Source organism: Drosophila kikkawai, chromosome X (genome assembly GCF_030179895.1).
Source record: "Drosophila kikkawai strain 14028-0561.14 chromosome X, DkikHiC1v2, whole genome shotgun sequence".
Classification (NCBI taxonomy): domain Eukaryota; kingdom Metazoa; phylum Arthropoda; class Insecta; order Diptera; family Drosophilidae; genus Drosophila; species Drosophila kikkawai.
This window is the reverse complement of record NC_091733.1, coordinates 3003976-3023386: the sequence shown is the minus strand read 5'-3', so window position 1 is coordinate 3023386 and position 19411 is coordinate 3003976. Positions and strand designations below refer to the sequence as shown.

The 19411-nt window shown below is 52.2% G+C and overlaps 2 protein-coding genes across 5 annotated transcripts in view; both read left to right on the top strand.

Annotated features, from left to right (window-relative positions):
- Positions 1-19411, top strand: part of LOC138929155 (uncharacterized) — a 229375-nt gene that overhangs the window by 33545 nt on the left and 176419 nt on the right. Inside the window, exon 3 of one of the 4 annotated variants that reach the window (XM_070288365.1) lies at positions 6325-8067. The exons of 1 other annotated variant lie outside the window; for it this stretch is intronic. In XM_070288365.1, the coding sequence (XP_070144466.1) occupies positions 6325-7319 (995 nt within the window). In that variant the 3' untranslated portion in view covers positions 7320-8067. Of the gene's footprint in view, positions 1-6324; positions 8068-19411 lie in introns of those variants that run through there. 2 more of the 4 variants (XM_070288366.1, XM_070288369.1) reach the window with 2 other exon arrangements.
- On the top strand, positions 8764-17605 carry LOC138929156 (uncharacterized). The gene is made up of 2 exons (XM_070288371.1): positions 8764-8815; positions 15867-17605. The coding sequence occupies exon 2, from the start codon at positions 15872-15874 to the stop codon at positions 16859-16861; it is 990 nt and encodes a 329-aa protein (XP_070144472.1). The 5' UTR covers positions 8764-8815; positions 15867-15871; the 3' UTR covers positions 16862-17605.

Below are 19411 nucleotides of genomic sequence, written 5' to 3'. Positions count from 1 at the left end.
TATTTCGCTTTATTGCAAAGGCCGGCCAAGTCATTTCTCTGGCTTCGTATCCCGGTAACTGACAGCCACCATCTCACGTCAGTTTACCGCGCGTCAAACACTTTGTCCCACATCTTTATAAATTTTTCTGTTAAAGAGGACCTTGGACATGACTGAGACCTACCCCAGCCGTTGAACTTCCTTACAGAATGGCGCCCGAGCAGGGACATGGGGTTTACGAACTTTAGACGTCGAAAATATGGCCTAAAGACCCATTCGGATACGTCAAGTTTGAAAAATTTTCGGTTCCGCCACTTAGAGAAAATTTTCTAAGTCGGAACGTATGGAGAGTCGGATGTCGAGGGACTCCAAAATTTCTAGGGCAGAAAACTACGTGAATATATATATATATATCGATAAGAATATATACCGGGCATTCTATATAACCTCAAAATCGAGAAAACTTTGAATTTTCGAGAGGCACATGGCAAAAATCGGGAGAACTTAACCAAAAAGTATACCCACTCTCAGAAACTCGTGGCACACGCAGCGAAAATTTTTATACCCCAGCCGTGAAAAGATCATAACCTAAAACGAGAGGTTATTTGATCACGTGACTAGAAACACACGTGAGCCAAAATAAAGAAATAAAACCGAGCAGAGAAAGCAAAGAGGGAAAGGAAAAAAAAAGGAGAGAGAGAGCGAGAGCGAGAGCGAAAAGCCCTCTAGGTACCCAAGTCAGGTCGCGAGAATTTCGAAAGCACGAGGCAGGGAAAAGCTAACACAAATTCCCCACAGCGCAGCCATTTTGTTTTCACCCTTCACTCTCATCGTCGTCTCCCTCACACCAGCGGCGATCGAGTACAGCCAGCAGCAAACGCATCGGTGGTTCTTCTCTTTTCAACCGTCGTCGAGTCTACACGTACAGTCGCAGTTTTTTTTCAACGGGAAATAAAAGCCATTGTCGTACAAAATTTTACCAAGCCGCGATCACCGTCGAATAAAATTTAAAACATCGTGGAATAAAACTTTGAATCCCCGTCGAATTTAACTTACATCGCCGTCGACTAATTTAACTCATCGTCGTGGAAATTCTACAAGCTTGCATCGTCGTCGAATAAATTTAATTCCCGTCGAGGAGAGCAGCAACATTAAATCGCCGTTTTACATCGAATTCGAGTTTAACCTAGTTGCACGTGGGCATTGAGTGATTTTTTTTTGTGTGAAAAATAAAAATCAAATATTTCACTGAAGTTTAATCAACTCAAACGTCGCTTGACCCTCGTCTGAAATATTTCTCTCGACCTTTCGAATTTCTTTCTTGTCGTTTGCCAGTCGATTAATTTTTCACAGCAATATGGGCGCACGCTGGATTTCGTATCTGCGGAAGCGAGAATTGGAGGCGATTTTGAAGGACTTTTCTTTGGAAGCAACCGGAACCGTGGAGGAAATGCGGAGCCGGCTGGCTGCCTTCAACAATCGAGATGATCACGTGCTGGAAGTCACCGAACGACTACAGGAATGTGAAGCGGAAATTAACGCCGCTAAATTGGACAGGAAACAGCGTTCACCGAGTCCACACCCACACCCACCGGGTCCCGCGCAACTGCAAGTACCAGTACTGGAGGACAGAGCTACCGCCGACGTGGCCAGAGACGTGGAGACCCTCCCGGCCAGGCGAGAGATTCTTCCGAAGAAGGCGGAGATATCAGCAGCCACACTGTCGGAGAAACTCAAGAACTGGGGGATTACTTTCGATGGCACCACGGATCCCATCACCTTCATCCAGCATCTCGAGGAGCGAGCAACCGCCTACGAAGTCGACGTGGAGAAGATGCCGCAGGCCATCCCTGGTCTTTTGACGGACACGGCCGAGCACTGGTTCCGGACGAGCCAGCTGCTAGGAGAATCATGGACGAAGTTCAAAAAGGCGTTTTTGGATTTCTTCTTGCCGCCGAGGTATTTCCAGCGACTCGAGGATGAGATTCGAACTAGTGATCAGCGTCGAGGGGAGACGTTCAAGCAATATCTCGTCAACATCAGACTGTTGATGCACCGAGCGGGATACAACGCGGAACAGGAGTTAGAGCGCATCTACGAGAACCTCCAACCGGAGTACCAGATGTACGCCAGGAGGCACGACTTTACTACATTGGAGCAACTCACCAGTTTGGCGGTCAATTTCGAGGTCACCCGGGACCGGAGCACTGGAAGCCATGCCAGGATGGTAGCCGAACCACAGCCCGCGCCAAGGAGGAGCGGATACGAGCCACCAGCAGGTCAACAAAATTTCTCGCGAATAGCCGGGCGACCATCCACCCCAGCTACGGTTCCCCCACAGGGTCCTCGAGTCGGGAATCTGTCAACGATCACAAATTTCAGGTTTGCTTGTAGGAATTGCGCTCAAGAGTCCTTTTCTGCTGGGATTGTGGGCGTCGGGGAATACGCACCGTCGAGTGTTGCAGACGCACACAGCCGGGAAACGAGAGGAGTCTTCGCCCACTCGGGGAGCGGACGGAGACTGCCTTCAGGAATCCCCGGAATTAGGAGAGATATTACAGGTACAGGCGAGTCGGATCATCGCGCAGGTGCAGATCGAGGGGAAGAAGTTCAGCGCGACTATAGATACCGGAGCCAGTAGGAGCTTTGTGAGTGAACGAGTGGTTCAGCTCGTAGGGACAGCACATAACGTACGGTCGGTACGCACTCACGTCAGCCTGGCTGAAGGCTCCCGCAAAGAGATCACAACGTCTCTAGTCGCCAAAGTCCAGCTGGACCAACGTAGGGTAACTTTTCCTCTGCTAGTTCTGCCGTCGATCATGGAAGACGTTCTCTTAGGCATGGACTTCCTCTGTGGCGTATCTGCCACTATTCAATGTGGCCGCGCATCACAGCAGCTAAGCCCTTTCTTGTTAACCAGCCCCACCTATAATTTAGCTACGCCGTCGGTATTAACAAACGCGTTCACTCCGAAAGCAACAGACCCCATCGAAGCCGGAGAATCCACGCCAGCCAACAACGAGACAGAGCATGAGACGCAAGATACCCCGACCAGGAGCATTTTAGGGCCTCGTGATGACAACGCCGTGCGAAACAATCCGTTTCGACGAAGACAAGCCACCAGGCCAGTGGAGCCAGCAGTGGAACCCGTAGCGGAAAGGCGAGCCCCTTCACCAGCCATCCCAGAGCCTCGATCTGCCGCTGGAGGCGCGCTAGCTGTCATCACCGAAAACACGGAGCACGCAGACTTGGAGCCATGGGTGAATCAGTTTCTACAGGAGGAATTGGCTAAATTCGACGGATTGACAGGAGTGTCAAATATCGCTGAGCACACGATTACGATGCGGGATGACAAGCCCATCAAACAGAGATACTTTCCGAAGAATCCCGCGATGCAGAGGATTATTGATGAGCAGATCGACGAGCTGCTGCGCAACGACTGTATAGAGCCTTCACGGAGTCCCCACAGCGCCCCGATCGTACTCGTGGGCAAGAAGTCTGGAGAGATGCGACTTTGCGTGGATTTTCGGCAATTAAATGCTCACTCCATTCCAGATGCATACCCGCTGCCAAGGATAACACACATCTTGGAACGCCTGCGCCATGCCAAATACATATCGACGCTCGATCTGAAGAGCGGATATTGGCAAATCCCTGTAGCCGAGTCTAGTCGCGAATGCACTGCCTTTACAGTCCCCGGGAGGGGTCTGTACCACTGGAAAGTGATGCCGTTTGGCCTCCACTCAGCACCAGCCACATTCCAGCGGGCGCTCGACAGCGTCATAGGACCGGACATGGAGCCCAACGCGTTTGCGTACTTAGATGATATCATCATCATCGGACGCACTCTGGAAGAGCATGTACAGCATCTGCAGGAAGTATTCCGGCGGCTACGGAAGGCGAACCTTCGCCTCAACGCAAAGAAGTGCAGCTTCTTTAAGCGCAGCCTGGTATACTTGGGACATGTTATCAGCGAGGAGGGAATTCACACCGACCCCGAGAAGATCTCAGCAGTACGGCAACTGAGTCCACCGACCACGTGCAAGGAGCTAAGGAGATGTCTGGGTATCGCGTCTTGGTACCGGCGATTTGTACCAAACTTTGCTAGCGTCGTGCAGCCCATGTCTCTACTGCTCAAGAAGGGCAAGAAGTGGCAATGGGAGAAGGAGCAGCAGGATGCGTTCGACGACCTGAAGAGCAAACTGACGGAGGCACCGGTTCTTGCCTGCCCGGATTTCAACGAGAAGTTCGTGTTACAAACGGACGCCAGCGACATCGGCCTCGGAGCAGTGTTAACCCAGACAATCCAAGGGGAAAAGCGAGTCATCGCTTTTGCCAGCAGACGCCTCATCGCTGCAGAGGAGAACTATTCCGCCACGGAAAAGGAGTGTCTGGCTATCATATGGGCCATCAGGAAGCTCAGATGTTACTTGGAAGGATATCGATTTGAGGTGATAACCGATCATCTCGCTCTGAAGTGGCTCAACTCGATTGAGAATCCCACCGGCCGTGTAGCGCGCTGGGCGTTAGAGCTCCAGCAGTATCAGTTCGATGTCACCTATAGACGCGGGAGCCAGAACGTCGTCGCTGACGCACTTTCTCGACAGCCTTTAGAAGTACTGCAGATGATCCAGGAGGATAAGCCGGAGAGTACATGGTACCAACGGATGGTGAAGCTTGTTCAGGACAGACCTGAGGATTATCCGGACTACGTGTACGAGAACCAGCAGCTATATAGACACATCGGATCACGACCCGACGACGAAGACTCCGTGCCATGGAAACTGTGTGTGGCCAAGGAACACCGGCAGCGAGTACTGGCGGAATGCCATGACCAGCCCACGGCAGGACACCTCGGAATCAGGAAGACAACCGCCCGGATCGCCCAGAGATACTACTGGCCGGGCCTCTTTCGCGATATTTCCAGGTACGTTCGCAGGTGCGACACTTGTCAGCGGTTCAAAGTAAGTCAAGCCAAGCCAGCGGGGAAAATGTTTACCAGGCAGGTGAGTGAGCCATTCGATACTGTCTGCGCCGATTTTATTGGGCCTCTTCCGCGATCGAAAGGTGGGAATACAATGTTGCTCGTGTTTTTCGACGCTTTTTCGAAATGGGTCGAGTTGATTCCACTTAGAAAAGCCACCTCAGCACATCTCGAAAAATCCTTTAGGGAGAGGATTTTAAATCACTTCGGAGTTCCTCGCACTTTTGTCTGTGACAATGGGACACAGTTTACGAGTCGTTCGTTTAAATCCTTTTGTAAGCAGGCAGGGATGGAGATCCAATATACAGCGCCCTATACCCCGCAGCAGAACCCGACAGAGAGGGCCAATCGAACCATTAAAACAATGGTCGCCCAGTATATCGAGGACAAGCAGACGACTTGGGACGAACTCCTGCCCGAATTGAACCTGGCGATAAATAGCAGCGTCTCAGACTCAACCGGATTTAGTCCGGCGTTCATCGTTCAAGGCCGAGAGCCACGACTCCCAGGAGCCTTGTATGATGAAGTAACTCCAGGGCCAAGCCAAGCGCCACATTCACCAGAAGCAAAGGCGGAATTGCTACGGGATATTTTCAAGGTGGTTCGAGAGAACACTCAACGGGCGTCGTTGGAACAGCGCAAGCATTATGATCTCAGACGACGATCATGGAGGCCAACCATAGGATCACTGGTCTTTGTAAAGCAGCATCATTTGTCTAAGGCGGCGGATAACTTTGCCGCCAAGCTCGCTCCCAAATATGAAGGCCCTTACAAAGTAATCAAATTTTTCTCTCCCACCATAGTGCGCTTGCAGCATCTTCACAGCCGGCAACGTCGAACAGCAGCCCTTGGAGACTTGAAGAAAGCAGTCAACGAGCCAGAAACACAGAATCTGGTGCCCAGCCGGCTGGATCACGTAGAAGACACACAGATTACGGAGCAAGTTTAGCGATCGAGGAGCGCTAAACCCCTGAGCAGCGGAGCAGCAGCAGCAGAGACGCAGAAGACAAGGATACCCGTAGACGGCGGGAGAACACACGGCGATAGCCACGCAGCAGCAGCCCCGGAAGTCCGTATGAAGACGGCGCAACAGCAAATAAACTTGCTCAAATAAAGCCGACGAGCGACGCTCGATCTGGCCGAGGCAAGAGCCACCTAGGAACACTGATACAGGAGCCAACAATTGAGTCAGTGGGGCCACTTGCTGGAGGGTGCGCCTTCCCAACGTCCCACTTTCCCTAGTGGAAACTAGGGTGCCATCGCAGCGAACCTTTTGCCCTTATTACTAACTTTCCTTAAAACCTTAGTTAGTAATCATCACAACCACGAGCTAATAAACCTTTGTTTTTCTCCCTCTACAGAGACAATGGCGTCGTACAATCCGAGCCGTTTGTGGCGCGCGGCAATATCAGCCGCGGCCACCGTGGAAGTCTCCCGCACGGATGACGTGGTGCTGGGATATCCAGCCGAGGGAGAGCCGAGCCCCGGGAAGACCGGACCCCAGGCGGGAGTCCTGCCCGAGGACATCGATTGGGAGGCCTTCAGCGAGGCGCTGGAGCACGCCGACGAGATCCTAGCGGGCCGTAGACCGCTGCCCGATCTTCATCGAGCAGTTAGCCACGCCGGCGCAGCCGCGGCGGTGCCCAACCGGGTGCCAGTCGCACGTCGCCGGGTGGTGTTCGCGTCGGCCGTGGGGACCCCGAGGTCGCCGACACCCGAGGAGAACCGCCACGGTCGACCGAACGGGAGCAGCGACAGCAACGACGTAGTCGCCACAGGCCCTCGCAGCAAGGGCAGCGACGTGGGCACAGCCGACGACGACGGCAGCCAGGAGGACGACGACGTGGTCCCCGTCGCCAGGAGACACAGGCGGGCCAGCAGCATGTCGGACTTCGACGCGGCCGACGTTGCCCGACGCACCATATTCTCCGCGTCCGGGGTGATATGCGGCCTGAAGCCGAAGCCGAATCCCAAACGCAGCGCGAGCGAGCTGCCCCCCGATCCCTGGATGGTGCAGTACGACAAGGACTGCCTCGCCAAGGCCCGCCTCGCGCGAGCTGAGCAGGGCAACCGCCCTACACCGGTGCCGATCAAGGGTCCGCCTGCCACCCCCGCAGCCGAGGAGAAGGAGGAGTATCCCACTGCCGATCAGGACTGGGTCCTGCCGCCTGCACACTGGCGTATCCGGATCGCGGGAGGACGGATCCCACGCTCTGTGGTCGAGCGAGTCCAACCGCAGGAGGCCGCGAACAGGCGAGTAAACAGGAAATTCCTGTTCTACGCGGGCCCAGAGGAGTTCAGGGTCCACTTCAGCAAGGCAAACAGGATCACCATCTCGCAGCGCACCCCGAAGTAAGGGGAGGGTGTGAGGAGTCGTCTGACTCCCCACCAATACTGGCGGCGGCATTTAACAACAGCCCTAACATCGGCCACCCGCGCCAGCAACGACGGCAACAACAACAGCCTTAACACCGGCCATCCGCGCCGGCAACGACGTCAACAACACCGGCCAGAACAACGGCCACGTCATCAACAGCGACGTCAGCAACAGCGGCCAGCGGCCTCAACACCGGCCCGAGCAGCGGCCACAACAACAGCTCGCTCTCGCAGACAACAACAACGACAGCCGCCACGTCATCAACGGTGACGCCATCAACCAACGGCCACAACACCGGCCGTCGACGTCATCAACAACGGCCAGAACAGCGGCCAACAGCAGCGGCAATAGCAACGGCCAGCGCAACAGCAGCGAAAACAATAGCTCGCGCCCGTAGCCAACAACAACAACCGCAGCTACGTCATCAACAGCGACAGCGGCAGCGCGCATCAGCAGCTCTCAAAGCCAACAACAACGGCGGTCAGGAGCCGGCAGCGACAACAACAGCAGCCGACGGCAATAACAACAGCCGCCAACGCTCATGGAGAGCTATAGCCAACGGCAATAACAACTGCCGTCAACGCTCATGGAGAGCCGCCGCAGCTAGCAGCAAAACCAAAACAAACCGGCAAACGCCCAAATTATTCTCGCTTTGTAAACTAAGTCGTTGTAAATAATTTTTGTAAAATATTTTAAGCACTTCTCACTTAGTAAACATAAGCTTTGTATAGAATCATTTCGCACTCTGTAAATATAAGCTTTGTATATATAATCATTTTTCCCATTTTTCGGTATAAAATAAGCCATGTATATTTAAGCAGCCAAGTTTCATAATATAGTCATTTATTAGCTGTACAAAAGTTAAGCATAGACAAGAGTTTATAGTTATCTTTGGTTCCCCGTTCTCACATCTCTAGATCCCGCACACACACACACACACACCTACACTCGGAGAGCAGAGAGAGATATTCACCACGAACAAGTGGCCACGGAGTTAGCGCCGTATGAGAGCAACGGAGAGCGAACATACGATCGAGCGCAAAGCAACCCCGAAAATTGGCACGCGCCAACGGGCGAGAGCGAGAGGGAAGCTGATGCACCGAAATGCAAGAGCAATGGAAAATTACCAGCGCGGCCGAAAATTTGGCAAAGCCGCGTGGCTGGATTTAGTTTTGCGGAGGCGACGAAATCGGATAGACGTGCGAGCGGACGACGTAGTTCTTTTTCAGCGAAGCCAAAACGGGAGTGTTTTGTTCACGCGACGGAGTTTTCTGCGACCAACGAGGGCGGAAAAAGTGCATATTGACAGTGACAATTTATACCAAGTGCCCAACGATCGTGAGGCAGCCAGTGAAGTGCAGAGAAGTTTTCTCGACGGCCAAGGAGGCAAATTCTTTTGGAAGCGGACGGCGAGGACGTGGCGGAAGCAGCAGCCACCGGCAGGCACGTGTGTGTGTGCGGAAATACGGAGACGAGTGAGTGTATAGGGAGGATCGCATTTTGGCCAGCGGGTATATGTGTGAATAGAAATTTCTCGATGGCCAAGATGCGGTTTTCGCTAGAGTAGGCTAGAAATAATGCCCCGAAATCTAACCTTGTTTTTTTTGTTAAAAATCCCTGCAAACTTTATCAAATAAAACCAAAACGAAAACTAAAAGAAAAATTCTGGAAAAATACAACTTGATTTAAATAAAAAAAAGAGCCCAAATGAAAACTGAAAACTAATTAAACCTAAACTCGTACGTATTTATATTTTTGGTTCTTGCGGGGGATGGCTGAGTTTCGCCTACACTGGGAGAAATTCTCCTCTGAACTTTTATAATGAGACTTAAGTAAAATTTTATTTATATATATTTTTGCTCTCGCGGAGAAGTTAATCACTGACCGCCACTTCCGAGAGGCCATATGCTGCCCACAGTGGGAAAAAAAAATAAAATGCAGAGAAATTTAAAAACGAGAAAAATTAAATAAATTCAGGAAAAGCCCTCTTAAGTAAAACTTTCGGCTCAAAATCGAGCCCAGCTCGCGAGGGAAACGACCCACAATCACGCTGGTCATGAATTACGTAGAATATTTGCCCAAAATGCCTAGATCTTAGGCCATAAACTCTGCCCTAGGAAGCGGTGGTCCCCAAAATCGACCCCTCTCTCGGTCTCCTTCTAGCGAGTGCTATGGGTCCGACCCAAAACGCGCTCCGACGATTATTTCGCTTTATTGCAAAGGCCGGCCAAGTCATTTCTCTGGCTTCGTATCCCGGTAACTGACAGCCACCATCTCACGTCAGTTTACCGCGCGTCAAACACTTTGTCCCACATCTTTATAAATTTTTCTGTTAAAGAGGACCTTGGACATGACTGAGACCTACCCCAGCCGTTGAACTTCCTTACAGAATGGCGCCCGAGCAGGGACATGGGGTTTACGAACTTTAGACGTCGAAAATATGGCCTAAAGACCCATTCGGATACGTCAAGTTTGAAAAATTTTCGGTTCCGCCACTTAGAGAAAATTTTCTAAGTCGGAACGTATGGAGAGTCGGATGTCGAGGGACTCCAAAATTTCTAGGGCAGAAAACTACGTGAATATATATATATATATCGATAAGAATATATACCGGGCATTCTATATAACCTCAAAATCGAGAAAACTTTGAATTTTCGAGAGGCACATGGCAAAAATCGGGAGAACTTAACCAAAAAGTATACCCACTCTCAGAAACTCGTGGCACACGCAGCGAAAATTTTTATACCCCAGCCGTGAAAAGATCATAACCTAAAACGAGAGGTTATTTGATCACGTGACTAGAAACACACGTGAGCCAAAATAAAGAAATAAAACCGAGCAGAGAAAGCAAAGAGGGAAAGGAAAAAAAAAGGAGAGAGAGAGCGAGAGCGAGAGCGAAAAGCCCTCTAGGTACCCAAGTCAGGTCGCGAGAATTTCGAAAGCACGAGGCAGGGAAAAGCTAACACAAATTCCCCACAGCGCAGCCATTTTGTTTTCACCCTTCACTCTCATCGTCGTCTCCCTCACACCAGCGGCGATCGAGTACAGCCAGCAGCAAACGCATCGGTGGTTCTTCTCTTTTCAACCGTCGTCGAGTCTACACGTACAGTCGCAGTTTTTTTTCAACGGGAAATAAAAGCCATTGTCGTACAAAATTTTACCAAGCCGCGATCACCGTCGAATAAAATTTAAAACATCGTGGAATAAAACTTTGAATCCCCGTCGAATTTAACTTACATCGCCGTCGACTAATTTAACTCATCGTCGTGGAAATTCTACAAGCTTGCATCGTCGTCGAATAAATTTAATTCCCGTCGAGGAGAGCAGCAACATTAAATCGCCGTTTTACATCGAATTCGAGTTTAACCTAGTTGCACGTGGGCATTGAGTGATTTTTTTTTGTGTGAAAAATAAAAATCAAATATTTCACTGAAGTTTAATCAACTCAAACGTCGCTTGACCCTCGTCTGAAATATTTCTCTCGACCTTTCGAATTTCTTTCTTGTCGTTTGCCAGTCGATTAATTTTTCACAGCAATATGGGCGCACGCTGGATTTCGTATCTGCGGAAGCGAGAATTGGAGGCGATTTTGAAGGACTTTTCTTTGGAAGCAACCGGAACCGTGGAGGAAATGCGGAGCCGGCTGGCTGCCTTCAACAATCGAGATGATCACGTGCTGGAAGTCACCGAACGACTACAGGAATGTGAAGCGGAAATTAACGCCGCTAAATTGGACAGGAAACAGCGTTCACCGAGTCCACACCCACACCCACCGGGTCCCGCGCAACTGCAAGTACCAGTACTGGAGGACAGAGCTACCGCCGACGTGGCCAGAGACGTGGAGACCCTCCCGGCCAGGCGAGAGATTCTTCCGAAGAAGGCGGAGATATCAGCAGCCACACTGTCGGAGAAACTCAAGAACTGGGGGATTACTTTCGATGGCACCACGGATCCCATCACCTTCATCCAGCATCTCGAGGAGCGAGCAACCGCCTACGAAGTCGACGTGGAGAAGATGCCGCAGGCCATCCCTGGTCTTTTGACGGACACGGCCGAGCACTGGTTCCGGACGAGCCAGCTGCTAGGAGAATCATGGACGAAGTTCAAAAAGGCGTTTTTGGATTTCTTCTTGCCGCCGAGGTATTTCCAGCGACTCGAGGATGAGATTCGAACTAGTGATCAGCGTCGAGGGGAGACGTTCAAGCAATATCTCGTCAACATCAGACTGTTGATGCACCGAGCGGGATACAACGCGGAACAGGAGTTAGAGCGCATCTACGAGAACCTCCAACCGGAGTACCAGATGTACGCCAGGAGGCACGACTTTACTACATTGGAGCAACTCACCAGTTTGGCGGTCAATTTCGAGGTCACCCGGGACCGGAGCACTGGAAGCCATGCCAGGATGGTAGCCGAACCACAGCCCGCGCCAAGGAGGAGCGGATACGAGCCACCAGCAGGTCAACAAAATTTCTCGCGAATAGCCGGGCGACCATCCACCCCAGCTACGGTTCCCCCACAGGGTCCTCGAGTCGGGAATCTGTCAACGATCACAAATTTCAGGTTTGCTTGTAGGAATTGCGCTCAAGAGTCCTTTTCTGCTGGGATTGTGGGCGTCGGGGAATACGCACCGTCGAGTGTTGCAGACGCACACAGCCGGGAAACGAGAGGAGTCTTCGCCCACTCGGGGAGCGGACGGAGACTGCCTTCAGGAATCCCCGGAATTAGGAGAGATATTACAGGTACAGGCGAGTCGGATCATCGCGCAGGTGCAGATCGAGGGGAAGAAGTTCAGCGCGACTATAGATACCGGAGCCAGTAGGAGCTTTGTGAGTGAACGAGTGGTTCAGCTCGTAGGGACAGCACATAACGTACGGTCGGTACGCACTCACGTCAGCCTGGCTGAAGGCTCCCGCAAAGAGATCACAACGTCTCTAGTCGCCAAAGTCCAGCTGGACCAACGTAGGGTAACTTTTCCTCTGCTAGTTCTGCCGTCGATCATGGAAGACGTTCTCTTAGGCATGGACTTCCTCTGTGGCGTATCTGCCACTATTCAATGTGGCCGCGCATCACAGCAGCTAAGCCCTTTCTTGTTAACCAGCCCCACCTATAATTTAGCTACGCCGTCGGTATTAACAAACGCGTTCACTCCGAAAGCAACAGACCCCATCGAAGCCGGAGAATCCACGCCAGCCAACAACGAGACAGAGCATGAGACGCAAGATACCCCGACCAGGAGCATTTTAGGGCCTCGTGATGACAACGCCGTGCGAAACAATCCGTTTCGACGAAGACAAGCCACCAGGCCAGTGGAGCCAGCAGTGGAACCCGTAGCGGAAAGGCGAGCCCCTTCACCAGCCATCCCAGAGCCTCGATCTGCCGCTGGAGGCGCGCTAGCTGTCATCACCGAAAACACGGAGCACGCAGACTTGGAGCCATGGGTGAATCAGTTTCTACAGGAGGAATTGGCTAAATTCGACGGATTGACAGGAGTGTCAAATATCGCTGAGCACACGATTACGATGCGGGATGACAAGCCCATCAAACAGAGATACTTTCCGAAGAATCCCGCGATGCAGAGGATTATTGATGAGCAGATCGACGAGCTGCTGCGCAACGACTGTATAGAGCCTTTACGGAGTCCCCACAGCGCCCCGATCGTACTCGTGGGCAAGAAGTCTGGAGAGATGCGACTTTGCGTGGATTTTCGGCAATTAAATGCTCACTCCATTCCAGATGCATACCCGCTGCCAAGGATAACACACATCTTGGAACGCCTGCGCCATGCCAAATACATATCGACGCTCGATCTGAAGAGCGGATATTGGCAAATCCCTGTAGCCGAGTCTAGTCGCGAATGCACTGCCTTTACAGTCCCCGGGAGGGGTCTGTACCACTGGAAAGTGATGCCGTTTGGCCTCCACTCAGCACCAGCCACATTCCAGCGGGCGCTCGACAGCGTCATAGGACCGGACATGGAGCCCAACGCGTTTGCGTACTTAGATGATATCATCATCATCGGACGCACTCTGGAAGAGCATGTACAGCATCTGCAGGAAGTATTCCGGCGGCTACGGAAGGCGAACCTTCGCCTCAACGCAAAGAAGTGCAGCTTCTTTAAGCGCAGCCTGGTATACTTGGGACATGTTATCAGCGAGGAGGGAATTCACACCGACCCCGAGAAGATCTCAGCAGTACGGCAACTGAGTCCACCGACCACGTGCAAGGAGCTAAGGAGATGTCTGGGTATCGCGTCTTGGTACCGGCGATTTGTACCAAACTTTGCTAGCGTCGTGCAGCCCATGTCTCTACTGCTCAAGAAGGGCAAGAAGTGGCAATGGGAGAAGGAGCAGCAGGATGCGTTCGACGACCTGAAGAGCAAACTGACGGAGGCACCGGTTCTTGCCTGCCCGGATTTCAACGAGAAGTTCGTGTTACAAACGGACGCCAGCGACATCGGCCTCGGAGCAGTGTTAACCCAGACAATCCAAGGGGAAAAGCGAGTCATCGCTTTTGCCAGCAGACGCCTCATCGCTGCAGAGGAGAACTATTCCGCCACGGAAAAGGAGTGTCTGGCTATCATATGGGCCATCAGGAAGCTCAGATGTTACTTGGAAGGATATCGATTTGAGGTGATAACCGATCATCTCGCTCTGAAGTGGCTCAACTCGATTGAGAATCCCACCGGCCGTGTAGCGCGCTGGGCGTTAGAGCTCCAGCAGTATCAGTTCGATGTCACCTATAGACGCGGGAGCCAGAACGTCGTCGCTGACGCACTTTCTCGACAGCCTTTAGAAGTACTGCAGATGATCCAGGAGGATAAGCCGGAGAGTACATGGTACCAACGGATGGTGAAGCTTGTTCAGGACAGACCTGAGGATTATCCGGACTACGTGTACGAGAACCAGCAGCTATATAGACACATCGGATCACGACCCGACGACGAAGACTCCGTGCCATGGAAACTGTGTGTGGCCAAGGAACACCGGCAGCGAGTACTGGCGGAATGCCATGACCAGCCCACGGCAGGACACCTCGGAATCAGGAAGACAACCGCCCGGATCGCCCAGAGATACTACTGGCCGGGCCTCTTTCGCGATATTTCCAGGTACGTTCGCAGGTGCGACACTTGTCAGCGGTTCAAAGTAAGTCAAGCCAAGCCAGCGGGGAAAATGTTTACCAGGCAGGTGAGTGAGCCATTCGATACTGTCTGCGCCGATTTTATTGGGCCTCTTCCGCGATCGAAAGGTGGGAATACAATGTTGCTCGTGTTTTTCGACGCTTTTTCGAAATGGGTCGAGTTGATTCCACTTAGAAAAGCCACCTCAGCACATCTCGAAAAATCCTTTAGGGAGAGGATTTTAAATCACTTCGGAGTTCCTCGCACTTTTGTCTGTGACAATGGGACACAGTTTACGAGTCGTTCGTTTAAATCCTTTTGTAAGCAGGCAGGGATGGAGATCCAATATACAGCGCCCTATACCCCGCAGCAGAACCCGACAGAGAGGGCCAATCGAACCATTAAAACAATGGTCGCCCAGTATATCGAGGACAAGCAGACGACTTGGGACGAACTCCTGCCCGAATTGAACCTGGCGATAAATAGCAGCGTCTCAGACTCAACCGGATTTAGTCCGGCGTTCATCGTTCAAGGCCGAGAGCCACGACTCCCAGGAGCCTTGTATGATGAAGTAACTCCAGGGCCAAGCCAAGCGCCACATTCACCAGAAGCAAAGGCGGAATTGCTACGGGATATTTTCAAGGTGGTTCGAGAGAACACTCAACGGGCGTCGTTGGAACAGCGCAAGCATTATGATCTCAGACGACGATCATGGAGGCCAACCATAGGATCACTGGTCTTTGTAAAGCAGCATCATTTGTCTAAGGCGGCGGATAACTTTGCCGCCAAGCTCGCTCCCAAATATGAAGGCCCTTACAAAGTAATCAAATTTTTCTCTCCCACCATAGTGCGCTTGCAGCATCTTCACAGCCGGCAACGTCGAACAGCAGCCCTTGGAGACTTGAAGAAAGCAGTCAACGAGCCAGAAACACAGAATCTGGTGCCCAGCCGGCTGGATCACGTAGAAGACACACAGATTACGGAGCAAGTTTAGCGATCGAGGAGCGCTAAACCCCTGAGCAGCGGAGCAGCAGCAGCAGAGACGCAGAAGACAAGGATACCCGTAGACGGCGGGAGAACACACGGCGATAGCCACGCAGCAGCAGCCCCGGAAGTCCGTATGAAGACGGCGCAACAGCAAATAAACTTGCTCAAATAAAGCCGACGAGCGACGCTCGATCTGGCCGAGGCAAGAGCCACCTAGGAACACTGATACAGGAGCCAACAATTGAGTCAGTGGGGCCACTTGCTGGAGGGTGCGCCTTCCCAACGTCCCACTTTCCCTAGTGGAAACTAGGGTGCCATCGCAGCGAACCTTTTGCCCTTATTACTAACTTTCCTTAAAACCTTAGTTAGTAATCATCACAACCACGAGCTAATAAACCTTTGTTTTTCTCCCTCTACAGAGACAATGGCGTCGTACAATCCGAGCCGTTTGTGGCGCGCGGCAATATCAGCCGCGGCCACCGTGGAAGTCTCCCGCACGGATGACGTGGTGCTGGGATATCCAGCCGAGGGAGAGCCGAGCCCCGGGAAGACCGGACCCCAGGCGGGAGTCCTGCCCGAGGACATCGATTGGGAGGCCTTCAGCGAGGCGCTGGAGCACGCCGACGAGATCCTAGCGGGCCGTAGACCGCTGCCCGATCTTCATCGAGCAGTTAGCCACGCCGGCGCAGCCGCGGCGGTGCCCAACCGGGTGCCAGTCGCACGTCGCCGGGTGGTGTTCGCGTCGGCCGTGGGGACCCCGAGGTCGCCGACACCCGAGGAGAACCGCCACGGTCGACCGAACGGGAGCAGCGACAGCAACGACGTAGTCGCCACAGGCCCTCGCAGCAAGGGCAGCGACGTGGGCACAGCCGACGACGACGGCAGCCAGGAGGACGACGACGTGGTCCCCGTCGCCAGGAGACACAGGCGGGCCAGCAGCATGTCGGACTTCGACGCGGCCGACGTTGCCCGACGCACCATATTCTCCGCGTCCGGGGTGATATGCGGCCTGAAGCCGAAGCCGAATCCCAAACGCAGCGCGAGCGAGCTGCCCCCCGATCCCTGGATGGTGCAGTACGACAAGGACTGCCTCGCCAAGGCCCGCCTCGCGCGAGCTGAGCAGGGCAACCGCCCTACACCGGTGCCGATCAAGGGTCCGCCTGCCACCCCCGCAGCCGAGGAGAAGGAGGAGTATCCCACTGCCGATCAGGACTGGGTCCTGCCGCCTGCACACTGGCGTATCCGGATCGCGGGAGGACGGATCCCACGCTCTGTGGTCGAGCGAGTCCAACCGCAGGAGGCCGCGAACAGGCGAGTAAACAGGAAATTCCTGTTCTACGCGGGCCCAGAGGAGTTCAGGGTCCACTTCAGCAAGGCAAACAGGATCACCATCTCGCAGCGCACCCCGAAGTAAGGGGAGGGTGTGAGGAGTCGTCTGACTCCCCACCAATACTGGCGGCGGCATTTAACAACAGCCCTAACATCGGCCACCCGCGCCAGCAACGACGGCAACAACAACAGCCTTAACACCGGCCATCCGCGCCGGCAACGACGTCAACAACACCGGCCAGAACAACGGCCACGTCATCAACAGCGACGTCAGCAACAGCGGCCAGCGGCCTCAACACCGGCCCGAGCAGCGGCCACAACAACAGCTCGCTCTCGCAGACAACAACAACGACAGCCGCCACGTCATCAACGGTGACGCCATCAACCAACGGCCACAACACCGGCCGTCGACGTCATCAACAACGGCCAGAACAGCGGCCAACAGCAGCGGCAATAGCAACGGCCAGCGCAACAGCAGCGAAAACAATAGCTCGCGCCCGTAGCCAACAACAACAACCGCAGCTACGTCATCAACAGCGACAGCGGCAGCGCGCATCAGCAGCTCTCAAAGCCAACAACAACGGCGGTCAGGAGCCGGCAGCGACAACAACAGCAGCCGACGGCAATAACAACAGCCGCCAACGCTCATGGAGAGCTATAGCCAACGGCAATAACAACTGCCGTCAACGCTCATGGAGAGCCGCCGCAGCTAGCAGCAAAACCAAAACAAACCGGCAAACGCCCAAATTATTCTCGCTTTGTAAACTAAGTCGTTGTAAATAATTTTTGTAAAATATTTTAAGCACTTCTCACTTAGTAAACATAAGCTTTGTATAGAATCATTTCGCACTCTGTAAATATAAGCTTTGTATATATAATCATTTTTCCCATTTTTCGGTATAAAATAAGCCATGTATATTTAAGCAGCCAAGTTTCATAATATAGTCATTTATTAGCTGTACAAAAGTTAAGCATAGACAAGAGTTTATAGTTATCTTTGGTTCCCCGTTCTCACATCTCTAGATCCCGCACACACACACACACACACCTACACTCGGAGAGCAGAGAGAGATATTCACCACGAACAAGTGGCCACGGAGTTAGCGCCGTATGAGAGCAACGGAGAGGGAACATACGATCGAGCGCAAAGCAACCCCCGAAAATTGGCACGCGCCAACGGGCGAGAGCGAGAGGGAAGCTGATGCACCGAAATGCAAGAGCAATGGAAAATTACCAGCGCGGCCGAAAATTTGGCAAAGCCGCGTGGCTGGATTTACTTTTGCGGAGGCGACGAAATCGGATAGACGTGCGAGCGGACGACGTAGTTCTTTTTCAGCGAAGCCAAAACGGGAGTGTTTTGTTCACGCGACGGAGTTTTCTGCGACCAACGAGGGCGGAAAAAGTGCATATTGACAGTGACAATTTATACCAAGTGCCCAACGATCGTGAGGCAGCCAGTGAAGTGCAGAGAAGTTTTCTCGACGGCCAAGGAGGCAAATTCTTTTGGAAGCGGACGGCGAGGACGTGGCGGGAGCAGCAGCCACCGGCAGGCACGTGTGTGTGTGCGGAAATACGGAGACGGGTGAGTGTATAGGGAGGATCGCATTTTGGCCAGCGGGTATATGTGTGGATAAAAATTTTTCGATGGCCAAGATGCGGTTTTCGCTAGAGTAGGCTAGAAATAATGCCCCGAAATCTAACCTTGTTTTTTTTGTTAATAATCCCTGCAAACTTTATCAAATAAAACCAAAACGAAAACTAAAAGAAAAATTCTGGAAAAATACAACTTGATTTAAATAAAAAAAAGAGCCCAAATGAAAACTGAAAACTAATTAAACCTAAACTCGTGTACGTATTTATATTTTTGGTTCTTGCGGGGGATGGCTGAGTTTCGCCTACACTGGGAGAAATTCTCCTCTGAACTTTTATAATGAGACTTAAGTAAAATTTTATTTATATATATTTTTGCTCTCGCGGAGAAGTTAATCACTGACCGCCACTTCCGAGAGGCCATATGCTGCCCACAGTGGGAAAAAAAAATAAAATGCAGAGAAATTTAAAAACGAGAAAAATTAAATAAATTCAGGAAAAGCCCTCTTAAGTAAAACTTTCGGCTCAAAATCGAGCCCAGCTCGCGAGGGAAACGACCCACAATCACGCTGGCCATGAATTACGTAGAATATTTGCCCAAAATGCCTAGATCTTAGGCCATAAACTCTGCCCTAGGAAACGGTGGTCCCCAAAATCGACCCCTCTCTCGGTCTCCTTCTAGCGATTGCTATGGGTCCGACCCAAAACGCGCTCCGACGATTATTTCGCTTTATTGCAAAGGCCGGACAAGTCATTTCTCTGGCTTCGTATCCCGGTAACTGACAGCCACCATCTCACGTCAGTTTACCGCGCGTCAAACACTTTGTCCCACATCTTTATAAATTTTTCTGTTAAAGAGGACCTTGGACGTGACTGAGACCTACCCCAGCCGTCGAACTTCCTTACAATGCTTAAAGTTTAGTTTCTGTGACTTCTCGTTTCGTGATTGTCATTAATGTATTTCGAATTGTACATCCAGGTCTGGCAGTTAACCATCCAGAGCCTTGTAATTCTATATCAGATGCGCCATCTACACATACAGCAG

Coding starts and splice junctions, on each gene's coding strand:
- LOC138929156 (XM_070288371.1), top strand. CDS start 15,872: ATGGCGTCGTACAATCCGAGCCGTTTGTGGCGCGCGGCAATATCAGCC.